The following is a 20,831-nucleotide window of genomic DNA, read 5'->3' on the forward strand; positions in this document are numbered from 1 at the left end:
GTGCGGAGGGTTGTGCTTATCAGGTAGTCCTAGAGCAGTGGTTTTCAAACTTGAGCGTGCATCAGAATCACCTGAAGGACTTGTTAAAACACAAATTGCCGCTCCATTCCCTCCCACTACCCACTTTTGACTCACTAGATCTGGGATGAGGCCCCAGAATTTGTAGGTAAAGTTTTTAGACGGTTAATGATGCTGCTTGACAAAGGACCTCACTTGGGGAACCACTGAGCCAAAAGGTTTGAGAATAATTGATAGAAGAGCTAGACAAAGGTGTTAGGGGGTATTGGGGATTCTCTGGAGACAAAATTCAAGTTTTTCTTCAAGTTACTTTATCGCTTCTCTTGCTTTGCCCTGTTCTCCTGCCCTGGAAGTGCCGCCTCCTTCCCATTCTATTTTTCTTCCTGTCTACATTCTTTCATTCTAAGTTCCTTAACCTCATTGTAACCTGCTGAAACCACCTCAGCAGAATGTTTTTTCCATTTCACAGTACGTCTTATCTGTACTTTCTTTTGGCACTTAACCAAGTACCGCTATGTGGTGACAGGCTTAATTTTTCGGGCTTGTCTTGCCTTTGTAGTTAAATTGTAATGTTCCTTGGGATAAGTTTTGTGTCTTATACTTTGATCCCAACACACTGCTTAGCTCAGAGAGCCCATAATAATCAGTATTCTTTGAGGAAAGGAGACACAGTGCCTGGGGCAGGGCTGCATGTTGTGATTGATTTTATAATTTGTCTTACTACTTTTATCAAAATAAATTAGAAATTTTCAGTTTAGCCCAGAAATCTAAAACAGCTCATTTTTGTTCGTTTCCAAGAACTTCGGTGCATGCTGTTGATAACCATATGTGCCAGAATACTAAGCTTGAGATTCGTGGCTGTATTACAGCTTTTATCATGACACTGCATTTTGGCTGAGTGATTTTATTTTTTAGTCTGTTAGCAACTTTTAAGTTTATAATACAGTATTGTTGCCTATAATTGCTGTATTGTGCATTAGATCTCCAGGACTTATTTATTTACTAGCTGCAAGTTTATACCGTTAAACAACATTCCATTTCCTACACCCACCTGGTCAATTCTTTTTAAAAAATACTTCGCAAAGTCCTGCACACCCCTTTTTGAATTTAAATTAAAATGAGAGAAAATAGTTCAAAGAACTGCAAAATCTTTGTGCTGGAAGGAAGCTTCAGAGCTATTTTCTTCTTCTGGTTGTTGCCAGTGTACAAATCTCCTACTTATATTTGAACATCTCCACAGACAGTCTCTTTGCTCTTTGGAGAGATCATTGTTTTTTTATAGAGTTGAAAACTCTTCCTGAAACTTCTACCCGCTATTTTTATTTATGGCTCTCAGATGAACAAACTAAATAGTGATGGTGCTTCAGATATTAAAAGCAAGCTATTAAGTTCTTCTTGAGAGTTCTCATCCTTCATAAATTTTCCTAGTTCTTCATAGAGTAATAGCAAATCCTTCTAACCATTCTTTTTGCTTTAACCTAGACACAAAATATAGACAAGTACTATTCCTTGCACACATCCTGGTGACTGCACCTGTGTTAAATGCTACAGGAAATTTCTGTACCTTTTTATTGTAGTGGTGGAGAACTGCAAAACATTTGACATATAACTTGTTCTCAACTAAAGACTGTTTTGTTTTTGTTTCTTATTATGTAAATTATAAGAAAGCCAAAACCAGAATAGTGTAATTAACTCCCATGTCCCTTCACCTAGCTTCAACACTTTAGGGGTATTCTCTCATTTGTTTCATGTACTTCTACCCATTCCCCATCCTCCCTCTGTTATTGTTACTTTTAAAGGGTTTTTTTTTTTTTGGTAAGTTTTGTTTATATTGAAATGTAGCAAATGTAGTCATGTACATTAATATAAGACCCAGGACCCTGTCACAATATAGAACAGTTTCAACTCTCCAGAAAGTTCCCTCCTGTCCTGTGCCAGTTAGTCTTTCCCATCCACTCCAGACAACTATTTCTCTAATGTTTTATTTTAGATTTAGATTTTATTTAATGAATTTATTAGTTTATTTATTGTCCGCACCTGCAGGATGTGCAGATTTCCCCAAGCCAGGGATTAAACCCTCATGACAACAGTGATCCATGCAGTTGCAGTAACACCGGATCCTTTAACCCACTGCACCACAAAGAGAACTCCTAAATTTAGATTTTACATTAAATTAGTTTTGCCTGTTTTAGAACCTAGCTTATATAAATGGAATTATATAATATTTAGTGTTATGTGGTAGATGACATTGAATTTTCCAGTAGTGAAACCTTGCATTTTTGGAATCGTCCCTACTTGATCATGATATATTATCTGTTTAATATACTTCTTTTTATTTTGGTCTTTTTAGGGCCACACCCATGGCATATAGAGGGTCCCAGGCTAGGGGTCTAATCAGAGCTATAGCCGCCGGCCTACGCTACAGCCACAGTGACGCCAGATCCCAGCCATGTCTGTGACCTATACCATAGCTCACAGCAACGCCACATCCTTTACCCACTGAGCAAGGCCAGGAATCGAACCTGCATCCTCAGGGGTACTAGTCAGATTCATTTCCACTGAGCCACAACAGGAACTCATGTTTAGTACACTTCTGAAATCAGTTTTCTAATAGACGAATGATTTTGTTTGTTTGTTTGTTTTTTAGGTCCTCACCTGCTGCATATGGAGGTTCCCAGGCTAGGGGTCTAATAGGAGATACAGCTGCTGGCCTACACCACAGCCACAGCAACACAGGATCCGAGCCCCATCTGTGACCTACAGCACAGCTCATGGCAACGCCGGATCCTTAACCCACTGAGCAAGGCCAGGGATCAAACCCGCAACCTCATGGTTCCTAATCGGATTCATTTCCACTGCGTCATGGTGGGAACTCCAGAGGCTTATTAATTTTATTAATCATTTTATTTAAAATTTTTTCTTTTTTTACTTTTTAGGGCTTCACCCATGGCGTATGGAAGTTCCCAGGCTAGGGGTTGAATTGGAGCTACAGCTGCAGGCCTACATCACAGCCACAGCAACACTGTGGGATCTGAACCACGTCTGCGACCTACAGAACAGTTCATGGCAGTGCCGGATCCACAGTCCACTGAGTGAGGCCAGGGATAGAACCCGCATCCTCATGGATATTATTCAGAATCGTTTCTGCTGAGCCACAATGGGAACTCCCTTATTAGTCATTTTAAATAGCCAACTGTTGATTTCAGTCATTTTTGTATGTATTCATGGTAAATATAGGAACTTTTCAAAGTTTAGTTTCACTTATATTCTGGTCCTTTTGCTATTATTGTAATATATAATACCTCTGTGTATATTATAAATCTCATAATTGCAGTTTTATAATTTTAGTTTTATATTTGGTGACATTTTAACAGCTTTATCGAGGTATAATTTACATGGTCTAAAATCTACCATTTATAAGGTAAAAAATATGGAATGCTTCCCAGGGGCCATGCTATCTTTCCGTATCCTTCCAATTTTAGTATATGTCCCACCAAAGCAAAAACTAATTTTAGTTTTAAATGGCTAATGTCTTGGAGTTCCCATCATAGCTCAGCAGAAACAAATCTGACTAGTATTCATGAAGACGCAAGTTCGGTCTCTGTATGTTACTGTGCCTTTGACTTCTAACAGGTAGAACAGTTTTCAGAGCTTCCTAAGAGTCAGTCCCCAGGTTGTAGTCCTCAGTTTGGTTCAAATAAAATTTGCTCTTTTCTTCTTTATTTGTTTGTTGATTGAATTTTCGTCAACATTTCCAAGAGTCCTCTCCTAGTGGAGTCACATAGCACTTCAGCAGTAACTTGTAACAACAGGCACAAAAATGTTGTCTGCAAGGGAAGCTCATCTGAATCCAGGAGTCAAGGGTTTTTATTGGAAATTGGTCACGTTGGCACAATTTCAGTCACTAAAATTCCTGACTCTGAGAAGTAAAAAAAAAGTTCAACATAATTTCTAGTAACAGTTTGGCACAATGAGACTTCCTTATCACTTAACGAAGTTTTACATCAGTGTAGGAAACTTTACCATTCAGATTCTCAGACCAGAGAATAGTCAAACTTGTAAGCAGGCCTTTCTAAAGATAGTGTCTTAGACCTGCTATGTTAGCTATTTTTTGGACAAAAAAATTTTTTTCAGCTAATTTTTTTTTAATTTTTATTTTTTCCTTTATAGTTGATTTAGTGTTCTGTCAATTTCTACTGTACAGCAAAGTGACCCAGTGATACATGTATATGTATATATTCTTTTTCTCACATTATCTTCTATCATGTTCCATCACAAGTGTTCACAATAGACTTTTAAAATTATTTATTTATTTATTTATTGCTATTTTAGGGCTATACCCGCCACATATGGAGGTTCCCAGGCTAGGGGTTGAACATGGGAGCTGTAACCACCCATCTACACCACAGCCACAGTATTGCGGGATCCGAGCCATGTCTGTGACCTACACCACAGCTCATGCCAACACCAGATCCTTAAGCCACTGAATGAGGCCAGGGATCGAACCCGCATCCTCATGGATCCTAGTTGGGTTCATTAACCACTGAGCCATGAAGGGAACTCCCCAAAATAGACTTGTATATTACAAATCATTTCCTTTTGTTCCCATTCCTTCCTAAAGATCCAGTATAGACTGCATGTTTGTGTCCCCCCACCCCAATGCATGTGTTAAATCCTTGCTCTTAATATAATGGTTAGAGGGTCAGTCTTTGGGGATGATTAGGTCATGAGGGCCGAGCCCTTATGAATGAGATTAATACCATTATGAAATAGCACCTTGCCCCTTCTGCCAAAGAAGACAATGAGAATAGGGCCTTAAGAAACAGGAAGTGGGCCCTCTCCAGACATCAAGTCTTCTGATGCGTTGGTCTTGGACTTGCTAGCCTCCAGAACTATAAGAAATAACTTTCTGTTGTTTATAAGCCACCCAGTTCATGGTTTTCTGTTATAGCAGCCTAAATTAAGACAAGATCCAAGTTACCATCTAGTGTCACTGCATTAGCCTGAAGAACTTAGTGTTTCTTGTAGTGGAAGTCTGCTGGTGATAAATTCTCTCAATTTTTGTTTATCTGAAATATCTTTATTTCCTCTTCATTTTTGAAGGGTAATTAGTTTCATTGGAGATAGACTTTAGTGTTGAACATCTTTCTTTTAGCATTTTAATTAAAGTTCCATTGTCTTCTGATCTTCATTTTTTTTTTTTTTTTTTTCTTTTCAGGGCCTCACGGGCAGCATATGAAAGTCCTTAGTTTAGGGGTTGAATCAGAGTTGCAGTTGCCAGCCTCCACCACAGCCACAGCAACATCAGATCCTTAACCCACTGGGTGAAGCCAGGAATGGAACCTGTATCCTTACGGATACTAGTCGGATTCTTAACCTGCTGAAACAACAGGGACTCCCATATTTTTATGTTTTTAATTTTATTTTTTAATTCTCGCTCTCTTTTTTTGGATATACTCATTTATTTATTTATTTATTTATTTATTTATTTATTCATTTGCTTGCTTGCTTGCTTGCTTTTTAGGGCCACACCTGTAGCACACGGAAGTTCACAGGCAAGGTGTTGAATTGGAGCTACAGCTGCCGGGCAGCAGTACAGGCACAGCAGCTTAGTTCCTGGTTGGATTTGTTAACCACTGAGTCACGGTGGGAACTCCCCAGTCACAGCAACTTGGGATATGAGCTGTGTCTGCGTACCACACCATAGTTCATGGCCTATGCCACAGCCACAACAATGCAGGATCCTTAACCCACTGAGCAAGGCCAGGGATCAAACTGTGTCCTCATCAATACTAGTCAGGTTTGTTACTGCTGAGCCAGGATGGGAACTCCTTTTGACTACGCTTTGACATGTGGAAGTCCCAGGCTAGGTTGAACCCAAGGCATAGTAGTGACAACACCTAATCTCTGAATCATTAACTGCTAGGCCATTAGGGAACTCCTCACTCTCTTTTATTACTGCCAAAATAAGAAGAAATGGAACCTGATCTTCATATTTTTTATTAAAGATTTTTTTTTTTTTGGTCTGTACTCACAGCACATGGCCCTTCCCGGGCCAGGGATCGAATCTTGGTGAAGAAGGTAGAGAGCCTTCCTCGATACCCTGTTATTCCTCACATGCATAGACTCCCCCATTATCAACATTCCCAATCAGAGTGGTACTTTTGTTACAGTTGCTGAAGCTTCATAATCACCCAAAGTCCATAGTTTACATTAGGGTTTACTCTTGGTACTGCACATTCTATGGGTTTGGACAAAGGTATAATGAATGGCATGTAGCCATTATTACAGTGTATATGGGCTAGTTTCACTGCCCTCAAAATCCTCAGTGCTCTATTTTGTTATGGCCACACCTGGAGCATGTGAAAGTATGGAAGCTCCCCAGCCAGGGATTAAATCCAAGCCACAGCTGCAAAGTACGTTACAGCTGCAGCAATGTGGGATCCTTTATTTTTTTATTTTTTAGGGCCGCACCTATGGCATATGGAAATTCCCAGGCTAGGGTTCAAATGAGAACTGCAGCCGCTGGCCTATGCCACAGCCACAGCAACGCTGGATCCTTAACCCACTGAGCAAGGCCAGGGATCGAACCTGTGTCATCATGGATGCTAGTCAGATTCGTTTCCCTTGAGCCACGATGAGAACTCCAGTGTTGGATCGTTTTAACTTACTGTGTTGGATAGTGTATCAAATGCATGCCTGCACAGCAACACAAGCCATTGGGGTCACATTCTTAACCCACTGTACCACAGTGGGAACTCTGGAAGTTTTTAATTGTAATAAAGTTGAAATTACTAATTCATGAATCATGCTTTTAGTATTGTATCTAAAAAGTCATTGCTATATCTAAGGACATCTATTTTTCTTCTATGTTCTAAGAGTTTTTTGGTTTTCTCTTACATTTAGGTCTATATTCCATTTTGAGTTAATTTTTCTGGAAGATGTAAGATCTGTCTCTAGATTCATTTTTTCCATTTGCATATCCAGTTGTTTCAGTACTATTTGTCGAAAAGGCTATCTTTGCACTATTGTATTGCCTTTTATACTGATCAGTTGACTGTATTTATGTGGGTCTGTTTCTGGGCTCTCTATTCTGTTCCACTGATCTATTTGTTTCTCCTTTTGCCAGTATCACACTGTCTTGATACTATAACTTTATAATAAATCTTAAAGTCAGGTAGTGTCAGTCCTTCAACTTTGTTTTTGCCTTCAACATTTTATTGACTATTCTGGGTCTTTTGCCCTCAATATAAACTTCAGAATTAGTTTGTTGATATTCACAGTACAACTTGCTGAGATTTTGATTGGGACTGCATTGAATCTATAGATTAAGTTGGGAAGAACTGATGTTCTGACAATATTGAGTCTTCCTATCTTCAAGAATGAACTACCTCTTGATTTATTTAGTTCTTTTTATTTTTTTCTGGGTACTACACTTGAAATTCAGTTTATTGGGATTTCCCATTGCGGCTCAGTAGGTTAAGAATCTGACTAGTATCAGTGAAAATGCGGGTTTGATCTCTGGCTTCACTCAGTGGGTTAAGGATCCAGTGTTGCTGCAAGCTGCGGTGTAGGTCACAGATGCAGATAGGATCTGGCATTGCTGTGGCTGTGGCTTAAGCCGGCAGCTGCATCTCCAATTAGACCCCTAGCCTGGAAACATCCATATCCTGCAGGTGTGGTCCTAAAAAGAAAAAATAAAAGAAATTTAAATTTATTTTATTAATTTCAAGTTGTGACATCATTAGTCAATCTATTCCTTTTTTTTCAGGTCATAAATAAGGTCCATCTTAAGGCAAATCATATTGTAAGGAGAGATGTTAATGAACATTTAAGAATCAAGACTGTCTACGATAAAAGCATTGAAGAGTAAGTGTACCATTATTTTGTCATCTTTTGTTTTTTTTTTTTTTTTGGTCTTTTTGTCTTTTTAGGGCCTCACCTGTGGCATATGGAGGTTCCCAGGCTAGGGGTCCAATTGGAACTGTAGCTATTGGCCTATGCCAGAGCCAGGGATCGAACCCACGTCCTCATGGATGCTTGTCAGGTTTGCTAACTGCTGAGCCACAACGGGAACTCCTTGTCATTGTTTTTATTAAGAATCAAATGATTGAAGGTATTTTCATCTGTTACCTGGAGTTCCACAGTTGGAACTGGTGCTAATGCACCCTTAAAATGGAGTTAAGCTAAATTGGCTTTTTAGTTTGGAAAGATGGGGGCCATGGGATATAATTTAAACCTATACATCTGAATAATTTAAACAGAACTGGTATATATCTACTTGGATGTGGTCTATAGCAGACTTGGAAGGCACTCCCACAATAAGTACCTGGAAGAAAAATAGGAAGAAGTCCTAATATATACAATAATAATATATACACAATTATTAACCAGAGACATGATATAGTCTGATTTTTTTTTTTTTTTTGTCTTTTTGTCTTTTTTGTTGTTGTTGTTGTTGTTGCTATTTCTTGGGCCACTCCCGCGGCATATGGAGGTTCCCAGGCTAGGGGTTGAATCGGAGCCGTAGCCACCGGCCTACGCCAGAGCCACAGCAACGCGGGATCCGAGCCACGTCTGCAACCTACACCACAGCTCACGGCAACGCCGGATCATTAACCCACTGAGCAAGGGCAGGGACCGAACCCGCAACCTCATGGTTCCTAGTCGGATTCGTTAACCACTGCGCCACGACAGGAACTCCTTTTTTTTTTTTTTTTTTTTTTTTTTTTTTTTTTTTTTTTGTCTTTATAGTCTGATTTTTAATTGAGGGTAAGAGGGGTCCAGAAAACAGATAAAGTATGAATTGGTAGTAGTTTACGAAGAGCTATTAGTAGTTGATGTCTTTACCTACTTTTAACTTCCCAAATGGAATGAGATAGTATGTGATCATGCCTGGTGTTATGTTTTGGCACAGAATAAACTCGTAAATGCTCATTGAGGTAAATTAAGATTTGAGGGGACTGATATTGCCTACATCCACAAAGTATTCCTTGGGACTCTTGCCAGATGTATTCTAAACAAATGAGACAGTGCTCTGCCCTCAGCATGGGAATTTTTATGTTTTATGTCTTCATTTTCAGGTTGCTTCCCGAGAAAAGATACCTTGTAAAGGTATGTAATAAGCACTTATGGCCTGAACTGGACACTTAAAATGGGTGTATTTTATTGTATGTACATTTTATTTGGTAATGAAAAGTATATACATGATTGTTTTGTAAATGACTGAATGAAAGATGTTGGTAGTGAATGAATTTATCACTTTCACCAAATATGTATTTGTGATGCACTCACCAAAACTTTGTTCATATTTGATATTGTTAGTCTTCTTTTTTTTTTCCCTGACACACATGCAGAAGTTCCTGGGCCAGGGGTTAAACTAGCGCCACATCAGTGACCCAAGCCACAGCAATGACAAAGCTGCATCCTTTAACCCCAGGCCACTAGGGAACTCCCCTCATTTTATAATTTGATATTAAATCATTCTTCTCATTTTTTCACTCATTCTCTTAAGTTCAGGGGAGGCAGAACATCCTGAGGATAGGATGAAAAAGATGATTTTTAAGATACATTGAGGATACCAATGGAAATGCTTATTCTCCTGAAGATTGATGATAGCATAATGTGCCAAAGTTATTTAGAGGTGCTAGCCTCATCAGTTTTTTAACTGTTATGGAGGCATACACACACTTTAAGCCAATTCATTATGGGCCACAGAAATTGGTGAGGTTAAACTAGATCTTGTAAACAGGATTTTCTTTTCTTTTTTTCTTTTTGGTCTTTTTAGGGCCATACCCATGGTATATGAAGATTCCCAGGCTAGGGATCAAATTGGAACTGTAACCTCTGGCCTGCGCCACAGCCACAGCAACTTGGGATCCAAGCTGCATCTGCAAGCTACACCACAGCTCACAGCAATGCCAGATCCTTAATGCACTGAGCGAGGCCAGGAAATGAACCTACATCCTCATGGTTTCTGGTCAGATTCAATTCTGCTGAGCCACGACAGGAACTCCTAAACATAGGATTTTCTTTGGAGTTCCCATTGTGGCACAGTGGAAACAAATCCACCTGGGAACCATGAGGTTGCAGGTTTGATCCCTGGCCTTGCTCAGTGGGTTAAGGATCTGGCATTGCCATGAGCTGTGGTTTAGGCCACAGATGGAGCTCAGATCCCACGTTGCTGTGGCTGTGGTGTAGGCTGACAGCTGTAACTCCGATTCGACCCCTAGCCTGGAAACTTCTGTATGCCGCAGGTGTGGCCCTAAAAAGCAAAAAAAAAAAAAAAAAGAAAGAAAAAAAAAGAAAGATTTTCTTAGTATAAACTACCTCAATGTTGCAGTCATCTGAATCAGTCTCAAAGTAAGTTATATTAATAGTTGCAATTTATGTTTTATAATATTGTATTTAAATGGGGTAGGGAAGGAACTTTTTGGTGTTTTTTCCCCCAGACTAAACTGGAAAATGAGGAAATTCCTTTCCTTCTAGACTCACTCTTTCCCCTACTCCTAGCCACATAACCTTTGCTAACTAGTATCTGTATTCTAGAATTATAAGGCTTTTACCTTCTTTCTCCTTAGTTATTAATATCCTGTGGTTGTTTGAAATCTAGCTTATCTTTTGGCTATAATTCTGACTTTTTTTTTTTCGACTTTTATGTAGAACAAACTTTTCCCACAAGCTGTTTCTTATTTAGAGAAGACTTTTCAGGTGCGCAGACCCGCGGGCACTATCTTACTTAGCAGGTATGTCGCATGACACACAGGTCATTTTCTTAGTTGATTAGTACTCTGCCCTCCCCATTCTGTCAGTGTGGCAACTTAGGACATTTATACTGGAATATTTTATTATGCTTGTTCTTAGAGAACAAACTTCAAGGTATTTGAAAAGAATAAAAGAGCATCGGTTGGATAATCATTCTCCCCCTGATTTTCCGTTATGAGATGACCCACTGGATCTTTTGCTCACATGTAGTTGTTCCCCTTTCCCATATCCCCTTCCTCCCTCCTTCATGTGTGCAGGTTGGATACTCCAGTATCTGGGTGTTTGAAAGCTCATATCAGGAGGATTTCCCATGGAATTAAAATCCTTAGTCTATTTTTCTAGTTAAAAGAGTAGCCATTATTAATACACTAAATATAGCAGCTACTAGTTTCTTACAATGTTTTAACTGCTGTGAACTAATCCTTTTTTCGTTTGTTTTGTAATTAAACTTTGATATATAACTGAACTGAAGACAATGTGCAACAAACCAGTACCAATACCTGCGGAAGGAAAATGATCACCATAGATGCTGTACTGAGGAGTGTGCAGAGCATACAAAATGTGGCCCAGTTATAGTGCCTGAGGAGCACCTCCAGGTAATGCATCCTGTTCTTAGCAATGTTTTTATTCTTTGGGATAAACCTAGGACAGATTTTTTTTTTTTTTTTTTTTTTTTAAGGGCTGCACCTGCGGCATATGGAGGTTCCCAGGCTAGGGGTCTAATCGGAGCTACAACCGCCAGCCTACGCCAGAGCCACAGCAACACCAGATCCAAGCTGCATCTGCGACCTACACCACAGCTCATGGCAACGCCAGATCTGTAACCCACTGAGCGAGGACAGGGATTGAACCAGCAACCTCATGGTAAACCTAGGACAGATTTTGAATCTGTGATTGTCAACAAGAAGTTTTTACAGACTAAGTTCAAAAGCTTCATTCTTCTACCAAAGGTAATCACAGTTAGGTATGCTGACTTTATTCTTTTGTTGGTTTTCAAATGAATTTAATGGTTTTTTTCCTTCTTTTTTTCTTTTATCAGTTTGAATCATTTCTTTTAGCAGGTATGTATCAGTATTTTTAAAGGGAATTTTATCTTTTAAATTTTTTTAAAAAATGTGTGCTTCAGGGAGTTCCCGTTGTGGCGCAGCAGAAACAAATCCGACAAGGAACCATGAGGTTTCAGGTTCCATCCCTGGCCTCGCTCAGTGGGTAAAGGATCTGGTGTTGCCGTGAGCTGTGGTGCAGGTCGCAGGTGCGGCTCAGATCCTGCGTTGCTGTGGCTGCGGTGTAGGCTGGCAGCTGCAGTTCCAATTCGACCCCTGGGCTGGGAACCTCCATATGCTGAGGATGTGACCCTAAAAAGCAGGAAAAAAAAAAGTGTACTTCAACACAGTGTTGAAACATATTCCGCCTTATGTAACATATGTTCAAGGATATTCTTTGCAAAACCATAAACATGCCTATGAATATTAGTTGAACTATGATATAACCATATAATGGAACACTATGTACCTGTTAAAGAATGAAGTAGATCTCTCTATGTTGATTTGGAAAGATATTTAAGCTCTTAAATGAAGAAAAAAGTGGTAAGTCAGTATATGTAGTTAGCCCATATTATTTAAAAATTATCATCAATTATTTAGGTTTTCATAAAGCTGAAATAAAAACAGAAATAAAAAGTATATACACACATAAAAGAGTTCCAGTTATGCCTCAGCAGTAACAAACCTGACTAGGATCCATGAAGATTCGGGTTTGATCCCTGGCCTCACTCAGTGGGTTAAGGATCCAGTGGTGCTGTGAGCTGCGGTATAGGTGGAAGATGTAGCTTGGATCTTGTGTTGCTGTGGCTGTGGTGTAGGCCAGCATCTATAGCTCTGATTCTGCCCTTAGCCTGGAAATTTGCATATACCGAGAGTGTGGCCCTAAAAAGTAAAAAAAAAAAAAAAAAAAAAAAAAAAATCTGGAGATATACTAAAATTTTAATGGTTTTCTTTACAAGTTGAATTGTTGAGGACTTTTCTTTGGTAAGTTATATATTTTGTAGTTTTCTGACTTTTCATATTAGACATATATTACTTGTATCAGAAAAAAGAAAAAAATTAAATGTATAAATTAGAAAACTAATTTGTTTTTACGTATATTTTGTAAAGTATGATTTTTTTTTTTTTGTCTTTTTAGGGCTGCATGTGTGGCATATGGAAGTTCCCAGGTGAAGGGTTGAATTGGAGCTGCAGCTGCAGGCCTTTACCACAGCCATAGCAACACAGGATTCTAGCCATGTCTGTGACTTACACCACAGTGCACGGCAAAGCCAGATCCTTAACCCACTGAACAAGGCCAGGGATCAAACCTGCATCCTCATGGACACTAGTTGGGTTTCTTACTACTGAGCCTCAACAGGAACTCCTTTTTTTTTTTTTTTTTGCATTCTTTTTTTTATTTTAATTTTTTTTATTATAGTTGATTTACAATGGAACTCCATCTATTTATAATTTGAAGATTATGATTGCTTAGAGCTTTGATAGAAGTTCTCTAAAAAGCTGATGTTAAAAGGGCCAAACTTGGGGAGTTTCCATCATAGTGACAGTGCACTATAATCCGACTACAGGAATTCCCATTGTGGATCAGTGGGTTATTAACCTGACTAATATCCATTAGGATTCAGGTTTGGGAGTTCCCATGATGGTGCAGTGGTTGACGAATCCGACTAGGAACCATGAGGTTGCGGGTTCGGTCCCTGCCCTTGCTCAGTGGGTTAACGATACGGCGTTGCCGTGAGCTGTGGTGTAGGTTGCAGATGCGGCTCGGATCCCGTGTTGCTGTGGCTCTGGCATAGGCTGGCAGCTGCGGCTCCAATTAGACCCCTAGCCTGGGAACCTCCATATGCCGCGGGAGCGGCCCAAGAAATGGCAAAAAAAGACAAAAAAAAAAGGATTCAGGTTTAATCCTTGACCTGCCTCAGTGTGCTAAGGATCTGGCATTGTTGCAAGTTGCACTGTAGGTTACAGATGCAGCTCCGATCTTTCTTTGCTGTGGCATAATCCGGCAGCTGCAGTTCCAGTTCAACTCCTAGCCTGGTGCCACAGGTGTGGCCCTATAGAAAAAAAAAAGAAAAGAAAAACAAAAGAATACTATTGCACTGACTCCAGTCACTGTGGAGGTGGCATAGGTCCTGTCCCCGGCCCCGTGCAGTGAGTTCAAGAATCCAGAGTTGCCGCAGTTGCTGCGTAGGTCATAGGTCAGCTGTCATTCAGATTCAATCCCTGGCCTAGGAACTTCCGTGTGCCCTGAGTATGGCTATGAAAAAAACGGCAAAGCTTGCTTAGGAAATTAGAAATGAGGGTAATATGACAAGATAACTTTAATTTTTTACCTTATATACTTTTGTGTTACCTGAATTTTTAATAAGATCAATGAATTACTTTATAATTACTTTATAATAGAAATATATTTCCATTAAATAAAAAGTTTATGTTGAAGTTCCCACTGTAGTGCAGAGGGATCAGTTGCATTTCTGCAGCTTTAGGATGCAGGTTTGATCCCTGGCCTGATACATTGGGTTAAGGATCCTACGTTGTCGCCAAGGCATAGGTCAAAGCTGTGGCTCAGATCCGATTCCTGGCCGGGGAACTCCACATGCTGCAGGGTGGCCAAAAAAATCTAAAAGTTTGTATTTATTAATTTTGAAATAACTATAGATTCACAGAAAGGTGCAAAAAGAAATTGTGTACAAGGAAGTCCCTTGTGATTTTCACCTAGTTTAGGGTTTAAGAAAATCTTTTCTGTTTCAGTGTCTTGTTTTTTGCATCCTGGTTAGATGCCCTTTATAAATAGCAATTGTTTGTTTTAATTAAGATTGTATATAAAGTAGAAATTTTCATGAAATAAATTTAGAGATAGGAGCTGAGTAGAGAGAGAGGTATGGATTTTGATAAAAGTTGAGGGATAATAAATAAAGATTAAATCATACATACTTAGAATCTGGATTCACTATAAATTGAAAGTTCCTATAGCTAACCTTATCCCTGGTCTGATTTTCTGTTGTTGTCCCCTATGGACGTAGCAATGCAGAGTCTGCTGTGGGGGAAAGTGGCCCTGTGGAGCAGTGGGTGTGCCAGACCAAGAGGGCGTCCGGGATGCAGACTTTGTTCTTTATGTTGGTGCTCTGGCCACGGAGAGGTGCAGCCATGAAAACATCATCTCTTATGCAGCCTATTGTCAGCAGGAAGCAAAAATGGACAGGTAAACTTTCCCCTGAGATTTATTTCCCAAGATCTAATATAGGAACTCTTAAAATGAGCGTTATTATAAGTGTTGAGAGTGGGGAAGTTTGCATTTGTCATATGGTCTCCAGTAGTAAGAAACAGCACACTGCCTGGATGGGGGTGGTAGGGGTATCAGGTTATAGGACTGTTATGTGTATGGTAATATAAGTATACCAAGTCCAAATAAAAAGTCTGCTGTCAATAGAATTTTCTTTGGAAGTGATGCATACCTCACTAAGGAAATGATTTGAATTACTGTGCTGAACTGTAAGATATTAAAAAACAACTGTTCAGGAGTTCCCGTCGTGGCGCAGTGGGTAACGAATCCGACTAGGAACCATGAGGTTGCGGGTTCGGTCCCTGCCCTTGCTCAATGGGTTAACGATCCGGCGTTGCTGTGAGCTGTGGTGTAGGTTGCAGACGCGGCTCGGATCCCGTGTTGCTGTGGCTCTGGCGTAGGCTGGTGGCTACAGCTCCGATTAGACCCCTAGCCTGGGAAACTCCATATGCCACGGGAGCGGCCCAAGAAATAGCAAAAAGACAAAAAAACAAACAAACAAAAAAAAAAACAACTGTTCATATCACTCGGTATGTCCTCCACTTAGGTTGATTATCTGATTATCTCTTAAAAATGTGGAGTTCTTTTTTTTTTTTTTTGGCTGTTCCTGCAGCATGCAAAAGTTCTTGAGCCAGGAATCAAACCTGTGCCACAGCAATGACCCAGCCACTTCAGTGACAATGCCAGATCTTTAACCCACTGTGCCACAAGAGAACTCCAGAGTTCTCTTTTTTATTTACAAAATATTTCAAAAAATTTTTTTCTCAATGAAGCATCCTTGACATAAAGTCATTATATATACAGAAGATGGTCACTCACACTCCAGACAAATCCAATAAAGGCAGTAGAAGTTGCTATGTCTCAGAATAGTTTGTATGTGATAATCTCAAATCTAGGAGAGTTAATGTGACCAATTCATGTGTATATAAGGTCCATTGCTGAATTCCTGAACATTCAACTATCTGTCAGAAGACTATCTGGCTTTGGAGTTCCCGTTGTAGTGCAGCAGAAATGAATCCAACTAGGAACCATGAGGTTGCAGGTTCGATCCCTGGCCTTGCTTAGTGGGTTAGGGATCCACTGTTGCCGTGAGCTATTGTGTAGGTCGCAAACATGGCTTGGATCCCGAGTTGCTGTGACTGTGGTGTAGGCTGGCAGCTATAGCTCCAGTTCAGACCCTAGCTTGGGAACCTCCATATGTCATGGGTGCAGCCCTTAAAAAAAAAAAAAGACTAGGAGTTCCCGTCGTGGCGCAGTGGTTAACGAATCCGACTAGGAACCATGAGGTTAACCATCCAGCGTTGCCGTGAGCTGCAAAAAAGACTAGTTGGCTTTAAAAAGCTGTTTAGGAGTTCCCATGATGGTGCAGTGGTTAACGAATCCAACTAGGAACCATGAGGTTGCGGGTTCGGTCCCTGCCCTTGCTCAGTGGGTTAACGATACGGCGTTGCCGTGAGCTGTGGTGTAGGTTGCAGACGCGGCTCGGATCCCGCGTTGTTGTGGCTCTGGCGTAGGCCGGTGGCTACAGCTCCGATTCAACCCCTAGCCTGGGAACCTCCATATGCCGCGGGAGCAGCCCTAAGAAAAAAGGCAAAAAAAAAAAAAAAAAAAAAAAGCTGTTTAACTTCTATTAATATGTAATTAATTTAAGGAAAAACATGAAATTATTAGTAAAACTAAGAATACAAAGGAAACAGTGATATATGCTTCAGAATTATATTGTCAATACTGAAGGTGGTAATTAGGTCAAAATCAGCATCATGGATTATAAGAGCAGTCTGTTAACATGATGCTATGTAATTGTCAATCCATGAAGTCAACTCAGAATTCCTTAGCTTCTGAATGTTGAAAATGCTTTGAGTCAAATATTGACTGTATTGCTCAATGAAAAAGTATTATATGTTTTTGTAGATGTATATGTACTGTTTTTTTAGTAAAAAGATTATATGTATTTAATTTTCCTTTTTCCTGAGAAGATGTCATTAAATTTATAAGTAGTGTCTTGATATTAAGGAAAGAGTGCATTTGAAGTGCTAAGTGAGTAAGTTACTTGAAAAAATGAGATACTTATTAAAAATGCCTTTGGTAAATATACCTTCTAATTGCAGTGCTACAAAATCATGGTTCTTTATCTTAATTTGACCTAAACCATGTGGATTGTGCACATGTACATACACAGTCTCATTTTTATTATACTGTTGAGTGTCAAAAGAACATTGCAGAACGATGTGCATAATATATGTATGATATTGTTTTAAAATGTTATGTACTTGAATGTGCTAAAGAAAAAGTCAGAAATAATTAGGATTATCAGCTATTCCGATTTTCTCTGGAGTACCTTTGTTTTAGCCCTAAAAGTCCCTTATCCTGGGAAGCCCCTTATTCCTGGGTAAACTGGGATGGCTGATCACCCCAAAAATAAAGCACCCAATGTTGATAGCAGTTACCTGTAATGGTGGAATTTAGTTGTGGTAGGTTGTAAAATAGGGAACTTTTACTTTTTTCTTCATACGTTTTTACATTGTTTGGATAGGTACCTTTTTATAATGAGCTTTTTTTATAAAAAATAAAAGACATGTTATAAGTGAACCTTATGTATTACGAACAGAATGGTTTCCCTGGGAAGTAAAGGGAGGGATATAAAATTCCATGTTGATGGAGTTCCCATCGTGGCTCAGTGGTTAATGAATCCGACTAGGAACCATGAGGTTTCGGGTTCGATCCCTGGCCTTGCTCAGTGGGTTAAGGATCCGGTGTTGCCGTGAGCTGTGCTGTAGGTTGCAGACGCGGCTTGGATCCCGCATTGCTGTGACTGTGGTGTAGACCAGCGGCTACAGCTCTGATTCAACCCCTAGCCTGGGAACCTCCATGTGCTGTGGGAGCGGCCCTAGAAATGGCAAAAAAAAGCCAAAAAAAAAAAAAAAATTCCATGTTGAGATGAGTCTAGATTAGTTCATTTCTCTTCAGTATCTGATAATAAAGAAAGTAAAGTATCTGATTGTCTTTATGGAAGAGAATCCAGCATAAGAGTTGTCACACAGATGAGAATCCCATAGCCCAAAGGTTCATTGCAGTTCATTGCACTGCTCTTGTGTTTCTTTAAACCACTTCAACACTCGGTTCACATTCAATATGAATGACCATCTGAAAGGATAGATGTTAATCAGTTAATTTGGAGCAACTCATACATGTCTTCTCCTACCTGGGGAAGGTTTGGCTTTCTTCTGAGGAGAATTTGATGTTAGAAAAAAGAACAATATCTGTAGTTGCTATTTTTCACTTTTTTTGGTGGAAGTGAAACTTTCCTTAAAAACTGTTATAATCCATTAATTCATTCCATAAATGAGTGCCTAATATGTTGTCAGCAGACCAGATGAACAAAATAGACAACATAGTGTACCTGCCTCATGGAACTTACAAATTACAAAGGGAGGCAGATATTAGTTAAATACAGATACAGCTAGACATGTGATTTCAGGATAGAATAAATACTTTGTAGGAGAAAAAAAGATACTGTAACATAAAAGAGAAGGAAAGTGGGAAACATAATTTACATCAATGGGCAAAGAAGACCTCTTTGAAAAAGTGAAACTTTATGTATAACCTGAAAATTGATAGGCTTTAGCCAAATAAAGAGCTGGAGAAAGAGCGTATGTTAGAAAAAAGCAGTGTCTACCTGTTGCTGTTAGAGGCCCCTTCAGCGGAAACCATGTTTGAGTATGAGAACTACATTGGAAGGAAAAACAGGCAGAGTTGTTTTATTCTCAGTGTTATAGGAAGTCCCCGACAGGGTTTAAGCCTGACAGTGACATTCATTTTATATTTTAGAGGGCACTATGGCGGTGTTTTGGTGAGTGAATTATATTCATACTTTTCTAAGTGTAAGTCTCTTGTATTCAGAGTTCCTGCTGTGGCACAGTGGGATTGGCGGCATCTCTGTGGCACCAGGGCGCAGCTTGATTTCTGGCCCTGGCACAGTGGGTTAAAGGATCCAGCTTTGCTGTAGCATAAGTTGAAACTGCAGATTGGATATGATCCCTGGCCCAGGAACGCCATATGCCGCAGGGCAACCAAAAAAGAAAAACAATGTATTTGCGTTCAGGCATGAAGAATGCACAACTGTATGTTTTTTACCTAAATAAGGCAAATGAGGAGTTCCTGTTGTGGCTCAGTGGTTAATGAATCCGACTAGGAACCATGAGGTTGTGGGTTCAATCTCTGGCCTCGCTCAGTGGGTTAAGAATCCGGCGTTGCTGTGAGCTGTGGTGTAGGTCGCAGAGGTGGCTCGGATCCTGAGTTGCTATGGCTGCGAAGAAGGCCAGCAGCCATAGCTCCAATTGGACCCCTAGCCTGGGCACTTCCATATGCCACAGTGGCCCTAAAAAAAAAAGACGCCCCCCAGAAAAAGAAAAGATAGTGAAAGTTAGATGTGACAAAATAACATTTGACATTTAGCAAATATTTTTCTGTCTTTTATCACTTTTTGATAGAAAAGTATAGGTTAATATAATCATACGTATTGTCCTTGTATAATATTTAAAAATTCAATGTCTATTTTAACAGGCCAATAGCAGGATATGCTAACCTGTGTCCAAATATGATCTCTACCCAGCCTCAGGAGTTTGTTGGGATGCTGTCCACAGTGAAACATGAGATTATTCATGCCCTGGTAAATTTTGATGTTAACTACTATTCTTTCCTTCCTGCCTTTATTTTCTAATTATACTCTCACCTTGATGTATGTATTAAAATTTAAGATTATGTGGATTCTTAGATTGTGTTCAGTAAAACCTAGTTGATTAGGTCTCTGCCAATAGAGAATTTTTAACGATCAGGGTAGTGGCTAGCTTGAGGTCTACTACCTAAAATAATAAAACTAGTAAATCCATTGGGCAAATAGAAGTTTTGAAAAAGTGATTAAGCTTCTTAAGAAAAAATTTAGTAATTTCTCAGAAGTTCCCTTGTGGCACAGCCAGTTACGGATCTGGGATTGCTGCAGCTGTGGCTCAGGTTCAGTCCCTGGTCCAGGAGCTTTCACATGTTGCAGGTGCAGTGGGAAAAGAAAAAAAAACTTTGCAATTTTTAAAAAATATACTTTCAGGGAGTTCCCGTCATGGCGCAGTGGAAATGAATCCAACTAGGAACCATGAGGTTGCAGTTTTGATCCCTGGCCTTGCTCAGTGGGCTAAGGATCCGGTGTTGCTGTGAGCTGTGGTGTAGGTCACAGACCCAGCTCAGATCTGGAGTTGCTGTGGCTGTGGTGTAGGCCAGCAGCTGCAGCTGGAATTGGACCCCTAGCCTGGAAACCACCATATACCGTGGGTGCAGCCTTAAAAAGCCAAAAAAAAAAAGATTAAAAAAAATATATATATATATGCTAATTGTAGATTTTATCTCATATATCTTACTTCTAAATTTCTTCCTGGTCTTTTTAGGTTTTCTGAATTTATGTATACTAACTAAATTCACAATTTCTCCTTGCCTTTTTCCATTTGGTCCAAAACAGTAAACTTTTACAGTATGCCTGGGGGATTAATTGAAGTTGCCTAAGACCTAGGAAATGTTTTTCTTAATGTCATTCATGTGTTTAGAAAATAGATGGCAGTAAAATACAGTGATTAAGAGAGAATGAACCACACAGATCTAAGTGCTAATTTCCTTAGCTTTACGTTAAAAATCTATAGGATTGGAGTTTCTATTGTGGCTCAGCAGTAGTGAACCCA

The 20,831-nt window shown here is 39.6% G+C and overlaps 2 protein-coding genes across 3 annotated transcripts in view; both read left to right on the forward strand.

The window, feature by feature from the left end:
- The window catches only part of LRCH3 (leucine rich repeats and calponin homology domain containing 3), a 201,622-nt gene extending 191,295 nt beyond the window's left edge, over positions 1 to 10,327 (forward strand). Inside the window, exon 16 of one of the 2 annotated variants that reach the window (XR_014824609.1) lies at positions 10,134 to 10,327. The gene's annotated coding sequence lies outside the window, so the exon portion shown is untranslated. The remainder of the gene's footprint in view (positions 1 to 10,133) is intronic. The other variant, XR_014824611.1, reaches the window with a different exon arrangement.
- The window catches only part of LMLN (leishmanolysin like peptidase), a 60,646-nt gene that overhangs the window by 470 nt on the left and 39,345 nt on the right, over positions 1 to 20,831 (forward strand). The window contains 6 exon segments of the mRNA NM_001445170.1: positions 7,790 to 7,887; positions 9,102 to 9,132; positions 10,681 to 10,763; positions 11,255 to 11,378; positions 14,849 to 15,027; positions 19,672 to 19,777. Of these exon segments, the coding sequence (NP_001432099.1) occupies positions 7,790 to 7,887; positions 9,102 to 9,132; positions 10,681 to 10,763; positions 11,255 to 11,378; positions 14,849 to 15,027; positions 19,672 to 19,777 (621 nt within the window).

The sequence above is a fragment of the Sus scrofa genome, chromosome 13 (assembly GCF_054392235.1).
Source record: "Sus scrofa isolate SSC_HxYL_T2T_F1_AM1 chromosome 13, Sscrofa_HxYL_maternal_Yorkshire_Landrace_v2.0, whole genome shotgun sequence".
NCBI lineage: Eukaryota > Metazoa > Chordata > Mammalia > Artiodactyla > Suidae > Sus > Sus scrofa.